General features: G+C 44.2%; 1 protein-coding gene across 4 annotated transcripts; it reads right to left on the reverse strand.

Annotated features, from left to right (window-relative positions):
• Nucleotides 1-625: 625 nt before the first annotated feature.
• On the reverse strand, nt 626-17398 carry Tp53inp1 (tumor protein p53 inducible nuclear protein 1). Of its 4 annotated transcripts, XM_085677017.2 has the most exons (5): nt 17253-17398; nt 10147-10402; nt 9100-9460; nt 6323-6360; nt 4986-5126 (listed from the first exon to the last, which is right to left on the reverse strand). In XM_085677017.2, exons 2-4 carry the CDS (start codon nt 10259-10261, stop codon nt 6339-6341), a joined length of 498 nt encoding a protein of 165 aa, XP_085533143.1. In that variant the 5' UTR covers nt 10262-10402; nt 17253-17398; the 3' UTR covers nt 4986-5126; nt 6323-6338. The 4 variants fall into 4 exon arrangements, with proteins under 4 accessions (XP_085533141.2, XP_085533142.2, XP_048276724.3 ...); XM_085677015.2 differs by lacking the exon at nt 6323-6360 and having other exon boundaries at nt 626-5126; XM_085677016.2 differs by lacking the exons at nt 6323-6360; nt 17253-17398 and adding an exon at nt 14294-14312 and having other exon boundaries at nt 626-5126.
• Nucleotides 17399-18178: the final 780 nt, after the last annotated feature.

Here is an 18178-nt window from a genome sequence, read left to right on the forward strand (position 1 = left end):
AATAAGTAGTCTAGCCACACAGTAGAATAAACTTGGTGGTCATCGGCATCTATCACTTCTAGGAAACAGTTGTGCGTGTAAAGTGAAGATATAACGGTTTCTTCATATGCACACCCATAACACACTCCTAGTTGACTGGATAATGTATTTCTAGTGAGTAAACTATTAGTGACAGATGTGTTAAGAATGTATCACACACATAAAAATAATGTATGAGATCGTCTGTTCTCTGAGAAAGAGCTAGAACAGTGGCAGAGGGAAGGCTGGTACCTTTCAGGCACTCCTAGCACGGCCCTCTTGACTTGTTGATACAGGGTCTCACTAAGTTGCCCAGGCTAGCCTTAAACTCACTCTTAGCCAAGCAGATCTGGAATTTGGAATCCTGCTTTAACCTCTAAAGTAGCTTGGATTTCCGACCTGTGCCAGCACACCTGGCTGCTCTCTGAGGAACTTGAGCGTGCAGCAATGCTCCTGCCTTAGCAGTTCTTGAGCATTGAGATCACAGGTAGAGTGTTTCCAGTGCATATTAAACAGCTTTGTGCACAAGCAGTGCTAGACGCAAGTGTTCTAAGTTGTGTTTACTTTCAAGAGTTATGACCACGAAGATAAAAGAATCCAACACATGTTAAGTTAAAGGACATTTTATTTACTGACAGATTAAAACACCGTAACTCCCAGCAGTGCAAAATGCACTACTGAAGCCATTACCAAGAACTGGTGTTACACACAATGTTTCGGCAATGCTACACGTGTTTTTGGCAAAGTGCTGTGCTGTCCATTCTGTATAAAACTGACCATCTGTGACCCAAATAGTATAAAATGTATAAAAACAGAAACACAGATAGTGGCTCAAGAAAACAAGCTGCCATTTATGCATAGATTGATGTACAGTATATAAACCTAACCAAAATGTCCCTTTTCAGTTTAAGTTGATGAGAGAAACTGTGCCCATAAACACATCACAAAGGCACACAACACAACCTGAAATGTTTCTCCATATCCACAGCTCACACCCTGCCTTCAGAAGGCCAGTGTGTGGGCAAAGAAAGAAAGAAAGCCACTTCTTAAAATAACACACGATTATTGACTAAACTTCAAAACAAAACCACACACACACACACACCTGAGACCCCAAATGCACACGTCTAACCTCCCCAAGCACTGTTTGGTTTTTACAAGTCCGCCTAGAAAACAATACTACACAGGCAGGAAAGAACAGAGCCAAACTGGTCATTTAACAGAGACACCTTTCAATATCACAAGGAAACTTAGCAGTGACACACAGAACATCATCCGCATAAGCTGCTTCCTCTGAACATTAACTTCTCTCCCACATGAAGGGGACCGTTGCCCGCAAGAGAAGACCCTCTTCCTGGAGCATCTGTGCACCTAAGCTGTTTGGGTTGGTGTCACATTTCAAGAGAAACTGGCCCATAACACAGGAAACAACACTGTCGTATATACAGATTTGCTAAATAGACCAGCATTCATGTAAAATTTCAACATTATAATAAGTAGGTAGGGTTGCCATGTATAATGCATCAGAGGCTGATGGCATGGAACTACCTAACTTAAGAATTTAAAACTAATAGTATCTATAGGCCTCATAAAATAAAAAGGATAACTTCAAGGCAACAACAGAAACATAGAGTAGTATCTCCCAGTACAAGGAGCAGTCTCTTAACTGTCTCTAAAATAGAAAGAAAAAGAAACTTTCCCCACTAATCTATTTAAATGCATTTAAATGTCCATCTACTTATAGTCCTTTGTACTCCATATTAAAAAAAATGAGAATAGAGGCAATACCCTCCCTTGCTCTTGTTGTTTGTCTCAATAGTTTACAAAGACTGCTTCTGTGAGAGTGAAGCAAACTAGCAAAGCAACTCAGATCTCAACACAAGTGAAGACTAAACAAGTACAGATCTAGGAAGCACGAATGGCAGCAGGTTCTGAGCCCTGGCAAGTTCTCAGTAAAGTCTCTCGACAGAACCAAAGACCTGACAGGACAGCAGCCATCTGCGTGGGAACTGGAGAAATAGACACAAAGTTAACGGGAAGTAAAACTCTAATCTTGCATCTCTGTAGCTACTCAACCACACAAACACAAATATCCACAAGATAAATATGGCAAGCTAAGTGTCTACATATAGGCAGAATATAACTCAGGAAATAGTGATTAACAGAGTACACACTCTAAAATGTTTAATGCAAAACATTTGAGGAACGTGGGGTCTACTGTAAAAATTAAAAAGCATACTCCAAATGGATGGCTGATTCATACTGTATTCCAGACTTTCCAAGCAATGTTCTAGGCTATCGGTTTAGAAGTGGTCAGAGCTCCTAAAGGAGTCTTACTCCTGTTTTGTTTATACTGCTGGGGACAGCATTCAGGACCTTGCACAAGGTCCTTGCAAGTGCTCTCCCACCAAGCCACATCCCCACCCCTTGGGGTCTTACTACTGCCTGTACTTTTAATATACTGAAGTACATTGTAAACCATCAGTGGTTATTACAGCAAAATGATGATGCTAATCAGTGGCTAATCAACTTAGAAAATGCATTTTGGTCATGTTTCAAAAAAACATTTAACAGGTTAGCACTGCTCTGTGTTATTAGACTTGGGTCTTATACACAGCAGTTGCATAACAAAACACCTAATGACCAAGAACTTCAATTTTCCTTCAGTTCTTACATGTGCCAATTTTAGCCATAATCTTTACATTCTCACACAAGAACCAGTGTGCTACCTACTGTAGGTGCTGTGGTAATCTCAACCCTAAAGAAAAAAGTCCCAGTAATTTATCTGTTTGCTGGTTTTCAGGAACGAGGCAAAAGCACTAGGGACATACAAGGCAAATTAAAAATCGGTAACTGAAAGATGTAAATGTTCTTAAGGAATGAACAAATCTGGGGGAAAGTTGTCTTAAAAACCGAAAACTACCGCAGTTTAATACACAGATCAGTTCATGCTGGCCAAACAAATTCTCATGGCTGAACTTCCAGCTTGTGACATCAGAGGGTAGGAAAGGCTTACGTACATTTAGAAGCTTGTGTCCAGAAGACACATAGCTGGTCTATTTTCAAGTCACTGGCATGACCTGTAACAAACGCGGCGTAAAACATGCACACCTCCATAAAAACACAAATAGTAACAAATACCTTCTCACTTTGACAAACTGCAGACTTGGCCCCTAATTACAAAAAATAAAGGGGACGTCATTATGGACAGGGCCTAAGGATGGGGAGTCTAGATTCCTGTTCTGAGAGAGACATCCGGGCACCATCACAGCCAGTGTAAGGAACACCCTTCACTGTCTGACTGCAGCTCTAGAAGCGAGGCTTGCAGAGGAGAGCACAGCTCTTCCCCAAGTTCCCCAAAGTTCCCTGCATCAGTCTGCTACAGGGTAACGCTTCACATAACAGTGTGTTGCTGCTTCCTTGAAATAACTCATTAACAAGTATTTAATTAGGGCTGCAGAGGAGACAGTGAGGGAGCTGCTGGATTATACAGGGAATGAGATTCTCAGTAGAATGCGCTTTACACTGTAAATGGGTTTAATTTTCCAGAAAGTTGGTTACAAGTGTGGATGGCTCATTAAAATCTATCAAAACCGCTTTTAAAAAGAAGTGACCAGTTAGAGGTAAGAAAATGAACTTTTCTCTACATCAAGTTAACTGGCCTATGTGAGTGGAACCCTGCATGCTGGCCTCATTAGCACCAACCCTGAAGAATCATGGCAGAAAACGTGCCGCAGCCTTCCACCACTAGGTTCAGTAGAGAGGCCCTGGAAGTTCACACCAAGTTCAGTCCTGACAGCTCCACTTCCAATTAAATGTAAGCCTCACAATGCTGTGAGGGAGGTAAGAATTATTGCTCCTGCTGCGGAGGAAACAGAGGCCAAAGTGGTTAAAGATTTTGTGAAGTTAAAAACTGAAGAAAGCTCAAGAAAACCAACCCATCAATATTCACTGGGGTGCCGTAAACATACGCCACCAGATCTCCCCATGCTCTCCCCTTGGGAGGACAGGCTCCATGGCTGAGGAGTTACCACTGTCACCTTGTCCTTTCTTAAGGGCAGACAAGAGCATGAAGTCACCAAGTGCCTGGGCAAGCACTTGTGCATTTCCAGCTGGGCTCCTGACGCCTCCAAATACTGACTGCTCTGTGGGTTACACCCATATCAGCTCACAGGTCTGATTTTTCCCTTTGCATATGAGACAAGTGCTTTTGTCCATGACAGATTGTACTGTCTGTACCATATTGCGGAGTCACATCGGGATCATTGAATGCATTGTTCAGAGTTAATGTACCTGAATTCCACAATAAACTGCAATGACCAATCTGGGAAAAAAAGAACCACACATACAGAATATGTCAAGTTTTCTTTCAGAAGTAAGTTCAGCCATTAGTTCCATTATATCCATGGCAAAAATCACCTGTTAGTGCTCCTGCCAGTGTGTAAAAACATACTCACTGTATACAGAAAGGACTATCAAGTACTGGTCAATAAAGTATATGGCTGACCCTGAGAATAAATTTTTGCTTGCACAAAAGATTAAATAATACAAAATAAATGAAGTTGATAAGATGCTGGCTAACTCATATATACCTTACTGTATTTAAAGACCATCCCAATACTGCAACTGTATTGATATGTTTCCAAAAATATTCTGAAAAGTTTTTTTTTTTTTAAGAAACTGTCAGGAGCAAGGCATTATGTGATAAACAGCACAAAAATCTGGTTGTGATAGTGTCTAGACACTGACACACTAGGCGATTGGTCTTCAGTTGACTAGAAGGAGAAACATTTCATTGTATGCACGCATCCACATACATAGGCACAAACCCCAGGAAACCAGCCAGGACTCAGCGTCCTCAGTAATTGTACTGGCGTGGGCAGGGTTGGTGAACTACCCAGCCACCGTGCTTCATTTGTCGAGTGTGGCAATCCCTGGTAAGATTTTGGCGACGAAGGCCATTTCTGTTCAGAGACTGTCTTTCACTGTGTCCCTTTATCCACTGAGAAGGGCGGAAGCTCTTAGGTTGTTCCAGAAACGTTGCCTGAGCGGCGAGGGCAGTGACACAGCAGTGAATGTGTTCCCCCATGTCACTTTGGGCTCCCATCCTGAAACAGACCAGAGTGGGGTGTCAACCACAGACTATGGAAACTGCTTACTGAGGGGTCAGTTCTACATTTGTTTGTCCTGGTGATAGACAGGCTTATATTCTGGGCCTGTATCTGCTGATAGTGTTAAAGGGAGAAACCAACTATTTTGTTTTTGAAGTGGTGTCTTGTTATTGAGCCCAGGCCCTCTAATTCACCATGCTCCTGCTTCAGCCTCCCAGGTTTTGGAATTACAAATGTGTCATAACTCCCAGGTGAAAAAGAACTTTTAATAGGAATGTAGCATATAATTCAGAGATGGCCAAATGTGCTTCATACTCGGAATGAATTTAATATGGTTCTCCAGGAGGAGAACTGATGTCTACTGAGCATCTGCAGTTCTGTCTGTTTAAGACAGAATCACATGCAGCTCAGGATGGCCTTAAATTTGTCATGTAGGCAACCCTGGCTTTGAATTACTGATCTTCCTACCTCAGCTTCCCAAGTGCTGGAATTACAGTGTGAGCCACCACACCCAGCTTTTAGCTGTTTTAAAGATATCTATTTCAGCTTTACTATAATATTAAAAATAAAATACTTTAATTCTCAAATTTGACTGATGAAAAAACATTTACATCAACAGCACCTTCCCAGATGATTTCTGGCTACAAGTAAAATGGCCTAGGTAGCATATGAATCTGTATTTCATAGAGATGTATAAATAACATTCCTCTAACATGACATCCCCTAGGTAAAAGATCAGTGCCTATTACACACATCAGTTTTTTATTTATACCACACGAGGGCATATTTTGGAATGGCAATTACATCAGTGTTTCAAGACCCTTATAAAAACACATATATTAGAACATGGTTGTATATAGTATGTATTTTCTATACTAAAAGCCAATCAAGTCAAATTAGTTAAACTATATTAACACATAACAAAGTTTTAATATTTTTGCAGTGCTGTGTGTTGATCTCGGGCCTCTTGTACAGACAGTGAGTGCTTGACAGGCCCGCTACAGTCCCAGCACAGCTGTGAGGGTTCAGATGAGGTGTCTAGCTCAGGATAGTTTCAAGGAAAAACAAACAGAAGCTAAAATAAACTCAGTTTTTTTTTTTTTTTTTAGAAGGCAGGCATTTGGGTTCCTCATCTCCCTGCTCAGACTGATAATACAGATCAGATCATACCGTCTCAAAGTGAACATACTTACTCTGTGCCCATGAGTCTTATAAGCAGCTTTTCCTGGCCCTACAAATGTTAAATGGTCAACTATTAAATCACTAGTAAGATTTAAAATGCCATTTTAATTTTACTACTAGGACACGGTCATTTTTTTTTATTAAGATTGATTTACTATGGGCAATTGAAGACATATTACTGAAAATTATGGTTGCTCATAAACCTTCACAAACAATATATATAAAGGCTAAGATGCAATAAAATGTACACTCTAAAGCCATTATAAGTACTCAGCTTCATACTCATGCGGTTTATAGTAATATCCCTGAGGACACACAGAATGAAAGTAGTATGTTTGAAAAACATGATTTATTGCTTGCTCGGAAAGCACAGACTGTTTACTACATAAATAATCTTGCCATTTTGATAACACCTGGTTCTTCCTTTATTTAGAAATACACATACACACACATCCTTTTTCAGACAGGAATCTCACTATGTATTCCAAGTTATCCTTAAACTAGTGAACCTCCTGCCTCACCCTCGTAAATGCTATAAGCATGTATTACCACGATAATTCATTTGTGAAGAGTATCTGTTGATCCTACATATCAATACATATGATACAGGCATGCAAATCCAGCCTCTTGGGGCATAAGGTAGCAAACAATTAACCCTAAATACAGTGCTCAGATGCTGGTTTGGATAAAGTTGAAATACTCTAGAGCTAGGCTCTTAAGAGGAAAATTAACGTATGATTTGGTAAGAAGATAAAGTGAAAATTTGCTGAAATATGATAATGGGTATCATGTCTAATAAAATAGTGAAGAGAGCATGTCTACATTTGGGTTCAACGTAGAGGTGAACATGACTGAAATGAGCCTGTGTAGTAAAAACAATCTTGGACACACCTAGGGTGTTTATAGTATTTATCTGTGGGTTATGAGGAATGCCATTTCAAATTTCTACATACTTAAATTTTTGGCAATGTATGCTATAGTGAAAAACTGCCAATTATACACATACATGTGTACTTTAGTACTTAAAAGTATCAAATGCCAGTAAATAAATTTAAAGTGAACATTTGTTAATCATGTTAAGATTCTTTTTTGAGATTTTTTTTTTAGATTTTACTTATTTCCATTTTGTGTGTATGAATGTTTTGCTTGCATGTAAATAAATCTGTGCACCATGTGCCTGCAGTATCCACAGAAGCCAGAAAATGGCGTCATCCCTAAGGCTTGAAGTTACAATTATGAGCCGCAATATGGATGCTGGAAATTGAATTTGGGTCATCTAAAAGAGCAGTCAGTGCTCTTCATACATGCACCATCTCTCTAGCCCCTAGTCATGTTAAATTCTTGAGTGGACTCATCAGATACAGTCAAAGTCAGAGGGAAGAATTCTTAACTGAAGAACACTGCTCACGGCAGTAAAGCAGTTAAATCACCACCACTTCCAAATGAGTTGTAGTTTACGCTTTTGTTGGGATGCTGAAAACTTCACTCTCGAAAAGTGCCACATGAAGTCCCAGTGTATGCCTGATATTACATAACTGTATAAAAACATGATTTTTTTGTTCAGTACAAGTAAGGGGGAATGTCTTTAGCCTTGCTAAAGTGCATCTATTATATTGAGACTTGGAGGGCAGCAACTCTGGAAATGGGTTAGGGTCTTACTTCATAGATGGGAAACAAGTTGGTGTAGGAGGTTGGTGTATTTGTGTTGCTTTCACTGGTTGAATAAAGAAACTGCCTTGGCCTTTTGATAGGGCTAAGCACTTAGGTGGGTGGAGTAGACAAAACAGAATGCTGGGAAGAAGGGCAGTGTGGCAGACTCCATGATTCTCCTGCCTGAGAATGACGCTGGTTAGAATCTTTCCCAGTAAGCCACACCCTCATAAGTGAACACAGATTAATAGAAATGGGTTAGATCAAGATGTAAGAGTTGGCCAGTAAGAAATTAGAGCTAATGGTCAGGCAGTAATTTATAAATACAATTTCTGTGTGAGTATTTTGGGGGTTAAGCTAGCTGGGCGGCTGGGAGCTGGGCGGGATGAAAAGCAGGCCTGCTTCTCCATACAACAAGTTGTGTATAGTGGGCCAGTGGAGTCGTGGCCTCAACTATCCAAAAGGAGCTCTTTGGGTGACAGTGAAGCACCCAAAGAAGGTGTGAGTCAGTGCCAACACTCACAGTGCAGTTTCCAGTACAGGGCATGGTCCACTGGCAAGCATGACTGGCCGGCCAGACTAAGCAGATGAGGTGGAGAGGAGGGCTTGGTTTGGTAGGTGAGAATGTCTGTAATGTACTGCTGGGGATGCTCTCTTGACGAAGGCTGAACTTTACAGACTTATTTTCCCCGAGCTTGCTGGGCCCTCATCCCTGCCATCTTGGACTGCCACAGAATAGAATATCACGCAGTGTGATATCTGAGAACAGCCCTTCCTTGGAACAAATATTTGGATTTTCTAGGTTAAGCACCATTTAAAGTGATTTAGCTAAGATACTGAAGAAAATAAAATTTTAAGACATTTTAGGTGAATTTGATACCCTAGATAATCGAGTCTACGATATGCCAGAATTATATTCTAATATACTTATCAGAAACACTAGTCTTAGTTTCCCTTCAGTACCATAATTCTGTAAGTGACATAGTTCTCTATTATACAGCTGAGTCATGCAGCAATTACAGCCCTGACCATGCTACTTAAGTAAATCTCTAGCACAATCACTCTCTATCGTCTAAAGCCTTAGCTTTGTACTGTGTAGCAGACTTCTTGTGCAGAGAACAAAGTGCTTGCAACATACCTGGGGCTGCTGGGGTTGTAGTCCTCGTTCGCACAGCCGGCCTCGCTGAGCCCGGGACAGGAACTGTGCACAGCGTAGACAGACATGCTGGGGTGTTCAATGAGAAGGTTTTCCATAGGACTCGTCTCCACCTTGACAGCGGTTAATCCACCTGCTGTAAAACACGGGGGAGGGGTGATGAACCAGCTCTCCTCCATGGGGCAGGACTCAAACTGGAGGAAGCAGGAATCACTGGTATCAGCCAAACACTCCAGGGATGCAGGTAAACAGGAGAAGACTGACGTGTGCTCTGTTGGAGACTCTTCGCTGATGTCATCATCTTCCTCCTCCTCTTCCTCTGCTGAGAAGCCGCTGCAAGTGTCTAGATTGTGGTCCACATTGCACACGGGAGGGGAGCAGTCAGTGGTGGTGGAGTCAGCCATCCAGTTCACGGCAGAACAAAGGACAACACATTAACAGATGCTCACAAAGGAAGTTTTGTTTGTAACAATTATAAATTAATTTCCAACCCGTCTATGTATAGTTATACTGGCATTAAGGAATGGCTTTAGGATCTTCTATTCTTGCAAATAAACATATTATGAGCCCTGTGGGTTCCTGGTGCTCATATGAGGGTTTCCCATTAAAGTGCCTCTGCTTGGATCAGGCTTTAAGAGTTGCAAAACTGGAAAGTCTGACGTCAGTCGGTTTCACTGACTGGATTGTCTGGCATAAAATGTTTCTTGAAAGTTTCTAGAGCTGTCCTTATTTATTTACTTTTAAACCTTAAAAATTACATCCAGGAGTTCACAATTTCTGTGGATATATGTATACATTCGTGTTTGCGCACAAGACCAGTGTGTGTGTGTGGAGAGAAGCACCCTACTGACTGAGCCACACACATACACCCCCAGCCCCAGGAGTTCCCAGGTTTGAGCCAGGTGTGGTGGGGTGTGCCTATGATCGTAGTGCTTGGGAAATGAAGGCAGGGATCAGGAGCTATCCTTAGCGACATGGCTTGCTAGATGCCATTTGTGCTGTGATGGCCGACTGTTGAGTATGCCTTACCTATGAAGTCAACAAGGATCCATTCGTCATCTTCTTTCTCACTAAATTCTGGCTCTTGGTTGGGAGAAGAAGTGACTTCACCCACAAACATTTTGTTCAGTCTCTGAAACATCATTAAGGCAAGATTGAGACTTTGGCTGGGTATCTTTATAGCTGAGATCTCAGAACTCTCTCTTCAGCGGGCCTGATGGCAGAGACGGGAGATAAAGTGCAGTGTTTCTTCAGCTCAGGCAAAGAACAAGAAGAGTCCTCATCCCTAAAATACAACAGAAAAGGGTTATTTTTACTTGTTGTGAGGTCAGAGGTTGGCTTTGACCCCCAATCCTCTTTATCTTCCACCATGATGCCAAGCCCTCATCTTCTCCACCCAATTATCCTTCTGTTTTGTATTCTTCATATATGGCTTTAAGTAAGCCTCATATTTGAAATCTATAGGAACAGCGTAGTTTAGCTTTTGAAACAATTCCTATTACTCACAGGGAAAATTTACACTGTAGAAATGCAACTTCAAGAGCCAAGGCTGCCAACACTATCTCTATGGGGTGTTCAGTGGAGACATGATCCTCAGGTCCTGGGTTCCCTGTCACTTTACAACTCAGGAAGATGGGGCTGGAGAGACAGATGTGGTTAAGATCATGTGTTCTTGTAGATGACCAGTCCCCAGCACTCACATGGTAGTTCACAACTGATCATTTGAATGAAAATGTTCCCATAGGCTTATAGGGACTGGCATTACTGGGAGCTGTGGCCTTGTTGGTAGAAGTGTATCCTGGGGTGGGGAGTGTCTTTGTTTCAGAAGCTCAAGTTAGGCCTAGTGTAGCTCTCTTTTCCTGATGCCTGTGGATGCGGTGTAGAACTCTTAGCTACCTCTTCATCACCATGTTCACCTGCATGCCACCATGTTTCTCATCATGACAGTGGACTGAACCTCTGAACTGTAAGCCACCACCTCAATTAAATGTTTTCATGTGTAAGAGTTGTGTGGTCAGCCAGGCAGTGATCTCTCTGAATTTGAGGCTAGCCTGGTCTATGGAGTAAGTTCCAGGACAGGCTGCAACCATCTATAACTCTAATTCCAAGGGATCTGACGTCCTCTTCTGACCTCAGAGTGCACTAGGCATGAACACAGTACATATACATACATGCAGGCAAAATACTTACACGTATAAAATAAATCTTTTTTTAAAAAAGAGCGACACAGAAACTTAGGAAGATGAACCAGCAAGATAGCTCTAAGGCTAATATGACGTCAGTTTGATGCCTAGAGCCGACATGGTAGAAGAAAAGCAACTTAAACAAGTTACCCTCCGACCTCCAAACATGTGCCACACACATTTAAAAAAGAAGACTTGGGAATTTATACAATTCTAGCTGATTAAGGCTCCCACCTCAGGTAGCTCTGGTGAGTTCTAAATGAGGAAACCCAGCCAGTTTTATCTAAGCATAGAATTACAGATATAAGTGCCCATTTCTACCTGGCTGGCTGATAGCACAGTAAATGGAAAAGACATCAACAAGAATTTTTAATTTTTTCCTCAAGAATATCTTTTTTTGCTACCTCCTATCCCCTCTGATGCCATTCAGTCCCTTATCCAAACTACCAGCAAGTTCTGTGGACTCTGGCTATACAAAAAGTCTTAATCTACTTGCTCTTCTTGATTGCTTTCATTCTACTTCAGGCCAGCATTCTCCCTAATCTACTCTTGTTAAGTGAGATTATACAGGCAGTATGCATAGCAAGAGTCCTGGTACAAAGTTCTTCAGATATGTCAATTGTTCTACAAATATGTAGTGAGCACCTACTATGTGTAAGGCGTAGTGCTAAGCACAAGGCAACCAGCAGTGAACAAGAACCACACAGGAAGTGAAGCAGCACAATCACTCATGTGGCAAGAAGAATCACCAGACGGTCCTCAGAGCTCCCTGACACAGCTCTCCATAGTGACCTTAGGTGCAGCTGGGGAGACCTGTACTGGACAAGGGGAAGGCAACTCTGAAAGCCTGCAAAGTGAGAGTGTGGCATTGTGCAGATGGCTCAACATCCACACAGAGGGGCAAAGGAACAAGCTAGGGACCAAGCACGACCAGATCCTGCAGGACCTTATAGGGGAGACATGAAGAGAAACCCAGGTACGGAAATACCGTCTGTGACCCCAGCACTTGACAGACCAACAAAAGGATCAGTATTTCTTGGCCAGTTTGGGGTACATAGGCTTGTTTTTTATAAATAAATAAAGGGGGTGTGGTCAGGAAGACCCAGATTTCTGGGTAAGTTGAGTCATAGTGGAACCGTTTGGAGGGCGGCGACACCATACAGAGTACAGGATGTGGGCTACCACTGTCCTGAGTTAGGGGGTCCATGGTGGCACACATGAGATGTTAGGGCAGAATACAAGTTTGGGAGTGTGGTTTCAGCTAGGACTGCAAATTTACGATTACCCAGGTTGGTTTGGAACTCATAGTGATCTTTCTATATCAGCTAGGGTTATATACATGAGACACATGCCCAGCTCACTCTCCAAACCGTCTTCCCTTAAGAGTAGCTGCATTGTGCTGCTAACACACCTGGGCATTCTCTGGGTACAGAAAAGACTGGCACAACTGTTTGGCATACAAGGATAAAACATCTCAAACAAATGACATTAAGACATTCTGCGGTTGTAGTGCATCATCCTCAGCCATTAATTATTAAAAACGGGTAAACAGGAAATGTCACTTGCATAACCAGTTTTTTGAAACCTTCTGGGAAACAGCATGGTCAGACCATGAGGGCTCCATGCTGATAGGAGAATTTAAGAGACCTGTGCACTGTGCAGTCTGCCTGAAACCAGAGGACAAATCGTTAGGGTGTAAAGGGTTTTGAGCATGTACGAAAGAGGGAATAAAGATACGTTTTCAAGCTTCCCCCAATCTCCCCCAGGCTACGAGGGCAGATCCCAGCCCAAGTCCAGCTGTGCTGAGGCTTAGAGAGCGGCACCGCTGCTGAGTATAAGACTCTGGCTGCATGCCCTCACTAGCCAGAGCTGCTGTGGAGTGGGGAGAGCCTCAAAGGGACTTCTTCAGTCACCCTGAGTGAGAGCCTTGTCCTCCACTTGCCTGGGGACAAGGCACTGGGACTCAGGCCATTATCAGTGGCTACAAGCCACAAAATGTCTGGGTCAAGGCTTCTGGGACAGCTAGCTGCAAACTACCCCCTCTGGCTACAGGCAAACCCAGAGAGGCTGGCTGTGCCTGTAATGTCTGGACTCTGTCACAGACAGGATGCTCCTAAAGATCACTGTGAGACTGCATAGCCCATCTGTCTTTGCTTTACAGTCAGAAGTCACATCTCTCTGCAAGGAGAGCAGTGGGGAGGACAGAACATAGTCACTCACTGCTGGTATTTAGATGACACATCTGGAGGCTCTGAGAAGTACTCAGGATGGAGTCCTGGGAGGAGGTGGGGGTGCGAGGCTAGAAACCAGTGCAAGCTCTGGCACTGGGTGTCTGCGACTGTGTGAGGACGGTCTAAGTAGAGGCTTCTGGCCCTACTTTCTGTAGGGTTGCTAGAGAATCAAACCCTGTACACCAAACTCTATCAAGGCTGCCACCAAATGCATCAGATAAACCATTCCATGTATTTTACTTCTGTTAACAATGCTGAATTTTAACTTTTAAAACTGTTCTGTTGGGTTAAAAATATTTTTAAATTTTGGAGGGGTTCCTTCCTTCTTTTTTTGTTTTGATTTTTTTTTTTTCAAGACAAGGTTGCAGTATATAGCTTTGGCTGTCCTGGAATTCATTATGTAGACTAAGCTGGCCTTGAACTCACAGAGATCTGCCTGCCTCTGCCTCCTGAGTGCTGGGATTAAAGGTGTGCGCCATCACTGCCTGGCTTAATAAACTACTCTTAAAGCAAAAATCCTAAATATGGTTTAAGTATTTCCAGTGAGGACTTTGCATCTGATTATGCCACTCATATAAGGCATATACTGGAATGTACTTGAAACATTTCTGTACTGAAAACATTAAATATCTCAATAATTTTACATCAATTACATGTTAGTGTCATGTTTTGATAGCTATGGTTAAATAACTTGTGCTAATAAAATTAATTTAATTTCCTCTTAATTTTAAACATATCTACTAGAAAATTTAAAGCACTCACATAGGACAGTGTTGTAAAAAATTTCCTAGGGGCTAAAGAGTTAGATAGTGTATGCTGTCTCCCAATAGAGAGTGATTCCCATCACTGGCATCAGGTGACTGACAACTCCGGCCCCAGACGGTCCTATGCCCTCTTCTGGCCTCTGTGGGTACTGCATGCATGTTCCCTGTCTCCAGCTGTCTCTGTTGTGTGAGTGAGATTAAAAAAAAAACAAAAAAACAAAACATTACCACCCATCCTCCACTAAGGACCCAGAGACTGTCCCGTCTTAATAGTCACTATTCCTTTTGACCTCAGCACCTACCCAGAGATGTCAGCTCCAGAGGGGAGCAGGTTCTGTGTGGAGACAGAAAAAGCCAGGGCTTCCCACTTTCCCCATATGGCTAGCGACACATTCAGAACCCTGCAGCAGTAGAAACTATAGTAGTTCCCAAGAAAACAAGAATCCCAAGAGGACAGATTGACAAATACAGCTGTGGAATTTAGCAGAGGCCGAGAAGCTGAGGAGGCAGCCTGCTGGCCTGGGGCACTTGGAAACCCGAGTAGGAAAAAGAAATTATCTGGGCGCAAGTATTGATCAAGACAAATTTACTCATTACTGCTTGCTTGCTTGCTTTAAAATACCTCCACCTTCATTACAAAAATGGTATCTTTTTAAAAATAAGATGAACCAAACCACATCAAGAAGAGGGGGTGGATTCTATTCCACCACCTTGTTCAATTATTGTTAGCATCTGGCGCATTTTCTTTTAGTTTTTTTGATAGGAATAACTTAAAAAAATAAGTCATCTTTATTTTGTCTTTCAAGACAGGATTTCTCTGTGTTAACAACCCTGGCTATCCTGCCTCTGCCTCCTGAGTACTGGGATTAAAGATGTGCCACCACCTTCCGGCAAGTAACTATCTTTTCAATTTAACATTTTATTCTGTTTTTCACATCTTATGAGTAGAAAGTTTTATGGGCAGAGAAAGTGACTGAGTTTGATTGTGGGTAAGAATATTCTTTGAGAACCTACAGTGGAGTTGCTAGCCTGTGAGATCATGTGGGCATGCCTTGCTCAGTTTTGAGACACACACTATGGGGAAGAGTGTGGTGTGGGCTTAACTGCTGGTTTTGAAACTTGGTTCTTCTGCTACACTGTGTGGGGATTAGGTGTTTAGACGCCTCTTGCTGCTTCAGGAACAACTTCACAGTAACTGCCTGGTGCCTAGCAGGCAGGCTCACAGGGAAACTAAGCAGGCCAGTTAGCATCTTTAGGTCTGGGGGTCTTTCCTCTAAAGACACATATATAAGCAAGACTACACTAGTTAACTAGAATCACAGTTTGCAGAATGCTTTATGGTATGTGACAGGCAGTTGAGATATTTATTTCTTTGTCCTGTGATGAAGAAACTGAGGCCCAGAAATGAAAATAACTTGCTCAAAAGCAAGAGAGCCGGTATCTAAGGGCAGCAGGAGGGTGGGATTCTTCTAACCTGGTGCCTTGTTTCCCTTCCCCCACCACATGATCTAGAGTTCCTTCCAGCCTAAAAACTTCGGAGACTAGCACTTTTCAGTTGTTTTGGCTGCCAGCAGGCGGCTCCAAAAACACATTAACAACAACAAAAGCCCCCACAACTTTGATGGGTGCAGTTGTGTCTCCTTGGCAGTTCTGAAATACCAGCTGACTAAACATATCATGGAAAAGCATCCTTAAAACCATTTCTCTGGGTCAGCAGGGTAGCTCAACAAGTAACGCCGGTGACCCGAGCTTGATCCTCAGAGTCTACGCGGTGGCAGGAAAGAGCCTACCAGTTCAGAAAAACAAAGATGCTAACATTAACTGTTTGCTCTTTTGGTCTGAGAAAGGGCTGGCCTCCAACTACAGGCTGGGCTGGCCTTGAACTCTTGAGTCTCAAACCTCTACCCTTCTAGTACTGGAATTACAGGCCTGAGCCACCAAGCCTTGACTTTGATTCAAGTAATTTAAAAGTCAATTTTGAACTGCAAAAACAACAAACAAAAGCCAAAAACATGCCAAGAAAGTTGTCTCGGCTCCTCCCACCTCTACTCTGTCTATTCAGCTAATTTACAAGGGGATTACAGGAGGGGCTTACCACCTCCTGTTCTGAGGGCTGAAGAGGGTGAGAGGAAAGCAGTTAGGCTAGGAAGTCAGTGCTTGCTAGTCTTGACTTTTGAAAGCAGCCATTCTCAAGAGACATAGACCAGGAAGCAGAAAAGAATAAGAGACTGCATGAGAAAACAAAAGACACCTTGATCACAAAAATTAGGCTATGGTTTCCAGCAGGGCCTTTGAAAATTAGTTTCGAATGATAGTCACCGGAGGCTGGGAAGGCTGCCGGGTGTTTTTCACACCTGCCAGTGATAAGCATTACAGTCACCAAGCATGCGATTTCAAGATCCTGGACATCTGTAACGATGTCGGTTCAAAGACGCAGGAGTCGAAGTCCTCTCTCAGAACTACTAAGCATTCTGAAAGGGCTCTTGCAGGCAGGGCCGCCTTGCCTTGGTCCTCAGGGGTTACAGGTGGAGAGCGGGTCCCCCTTAACCTACTCTGAACTTTCGCATGGAGTAGACACACGGTGCAAATAGAAGCAAAAGGGAGGAACTGCACGCGAACTCCCTCTGCAAAGAGTAAACACCCATTCCTTTTCATGGGCCATAAAATTACTTCATCTCCCCGCGCCTCCAAGTTTCCTCCGTTTAAGTAGGCACAGCTGGCCTCACAGGGCGGCCGCGACGGTCCGAGACGAAGCGTCGGGAGCCCGCGGCCGTCCTCGGCACCCGCCAAGCGCCAAGAGCCACACGGATCGGGACCGGGGCGACGGGAAGTGAGCTCCGCGGGTGCAGCGCGGGGTCAGCGGGGGTCATGGAGCGGGCCGGCCGGCACCCGCAGGTCCGGGCCGGGAGAGCCGTCCGGGAGGGGGCCCCAACCGCCTCCTTCCCGCCCGCACTTACGTGAGCCGAGCGACGCTGAGGTAGCGGCGGGCCGGCCCCGGTGCTGCGGTTCTGCCCTGGCGGCCGCCGGCCCGTCCGGGTCCTTTTGTTGTTGTGCAGCTCTGGGAACAGCTGATCGCTGCCCCGGCCCCGCCCCGAGCCGCGCCAGCCCCGGGACGGCTAATGGGAACAGCGGATCGTTCCCCGGCCCCGCCCCGAGCCGCGCCAGCCCCGGGATGACCAATGGGCTGCGCCGGGAGAGGTTGTCACTAACGCACGTGACCTGGCGGGCAGCCCGCGGCGCGCCCCGGGCTCAGACAAGCCCGGGCAACAAAGCGGGAGCAGGAGCGAGCGCTCTCGGGCGAGTGGGAGGAGGGGAGAGAACGGGGCCGGGGACTGGCCGAGATGGGAGCCGGCGAGAGCCCGACCCGCACAGCCGCCGTGCTGAGCGTGGGCACAGCCACGCAGAGCCCTTTTTCTCGGCGGGTGGGTGCTTGGGGATACCAGCTACTCGTCTGGCCGGTGTAGACGTAAACCAGTAGCCGTGGTGCTGAAGGCGAACCCACCCTTGGGCAGTCCTTGAAGTCTGAGCCTCAAATAGGTGGGATGCGGACGGCCTACTCATTCCCCTTAGTAAGACAAGAAGCCAGGGCCTCATCTGTTTTAGGAACTTCAACGGGTAGAGCATGGTCTTGCCTATGGGCAAGGCAAAGCCAGACAGAGGACGCCTTCAGTCGAGGCCTTAGCTTCCGAAAAGAGGAACCCTGAGTGGAGAATTAGCTCTGTACTCCCAGGGACCTGCATCGAAACGCTCATATGACCCGAGGAGGTTATGACCCGTTTTGTTTATGTGCCTGAAAAATGTAGAGATTCCCATGAGAACTCACCAGCTGTTTATAGTGAGAGGGAAATGAGACACTGCCCCTAGAAAGGGTTTCCAGAGCTCT

This window comes from Myodes glareolus, chromosome 16, assembly GCF_982192425.1.
Source record: "Myodes glareolus chromosome 16, mMyoGla1.1, whole genome shotgun sequence".
NCBI classification, from domain to species: domain Eukaryota; kingdom Metazoa; phylum Chordata; class Mammalia; order Rodentia; family Cricetidae; genus Myodes; species Myodes glareolus.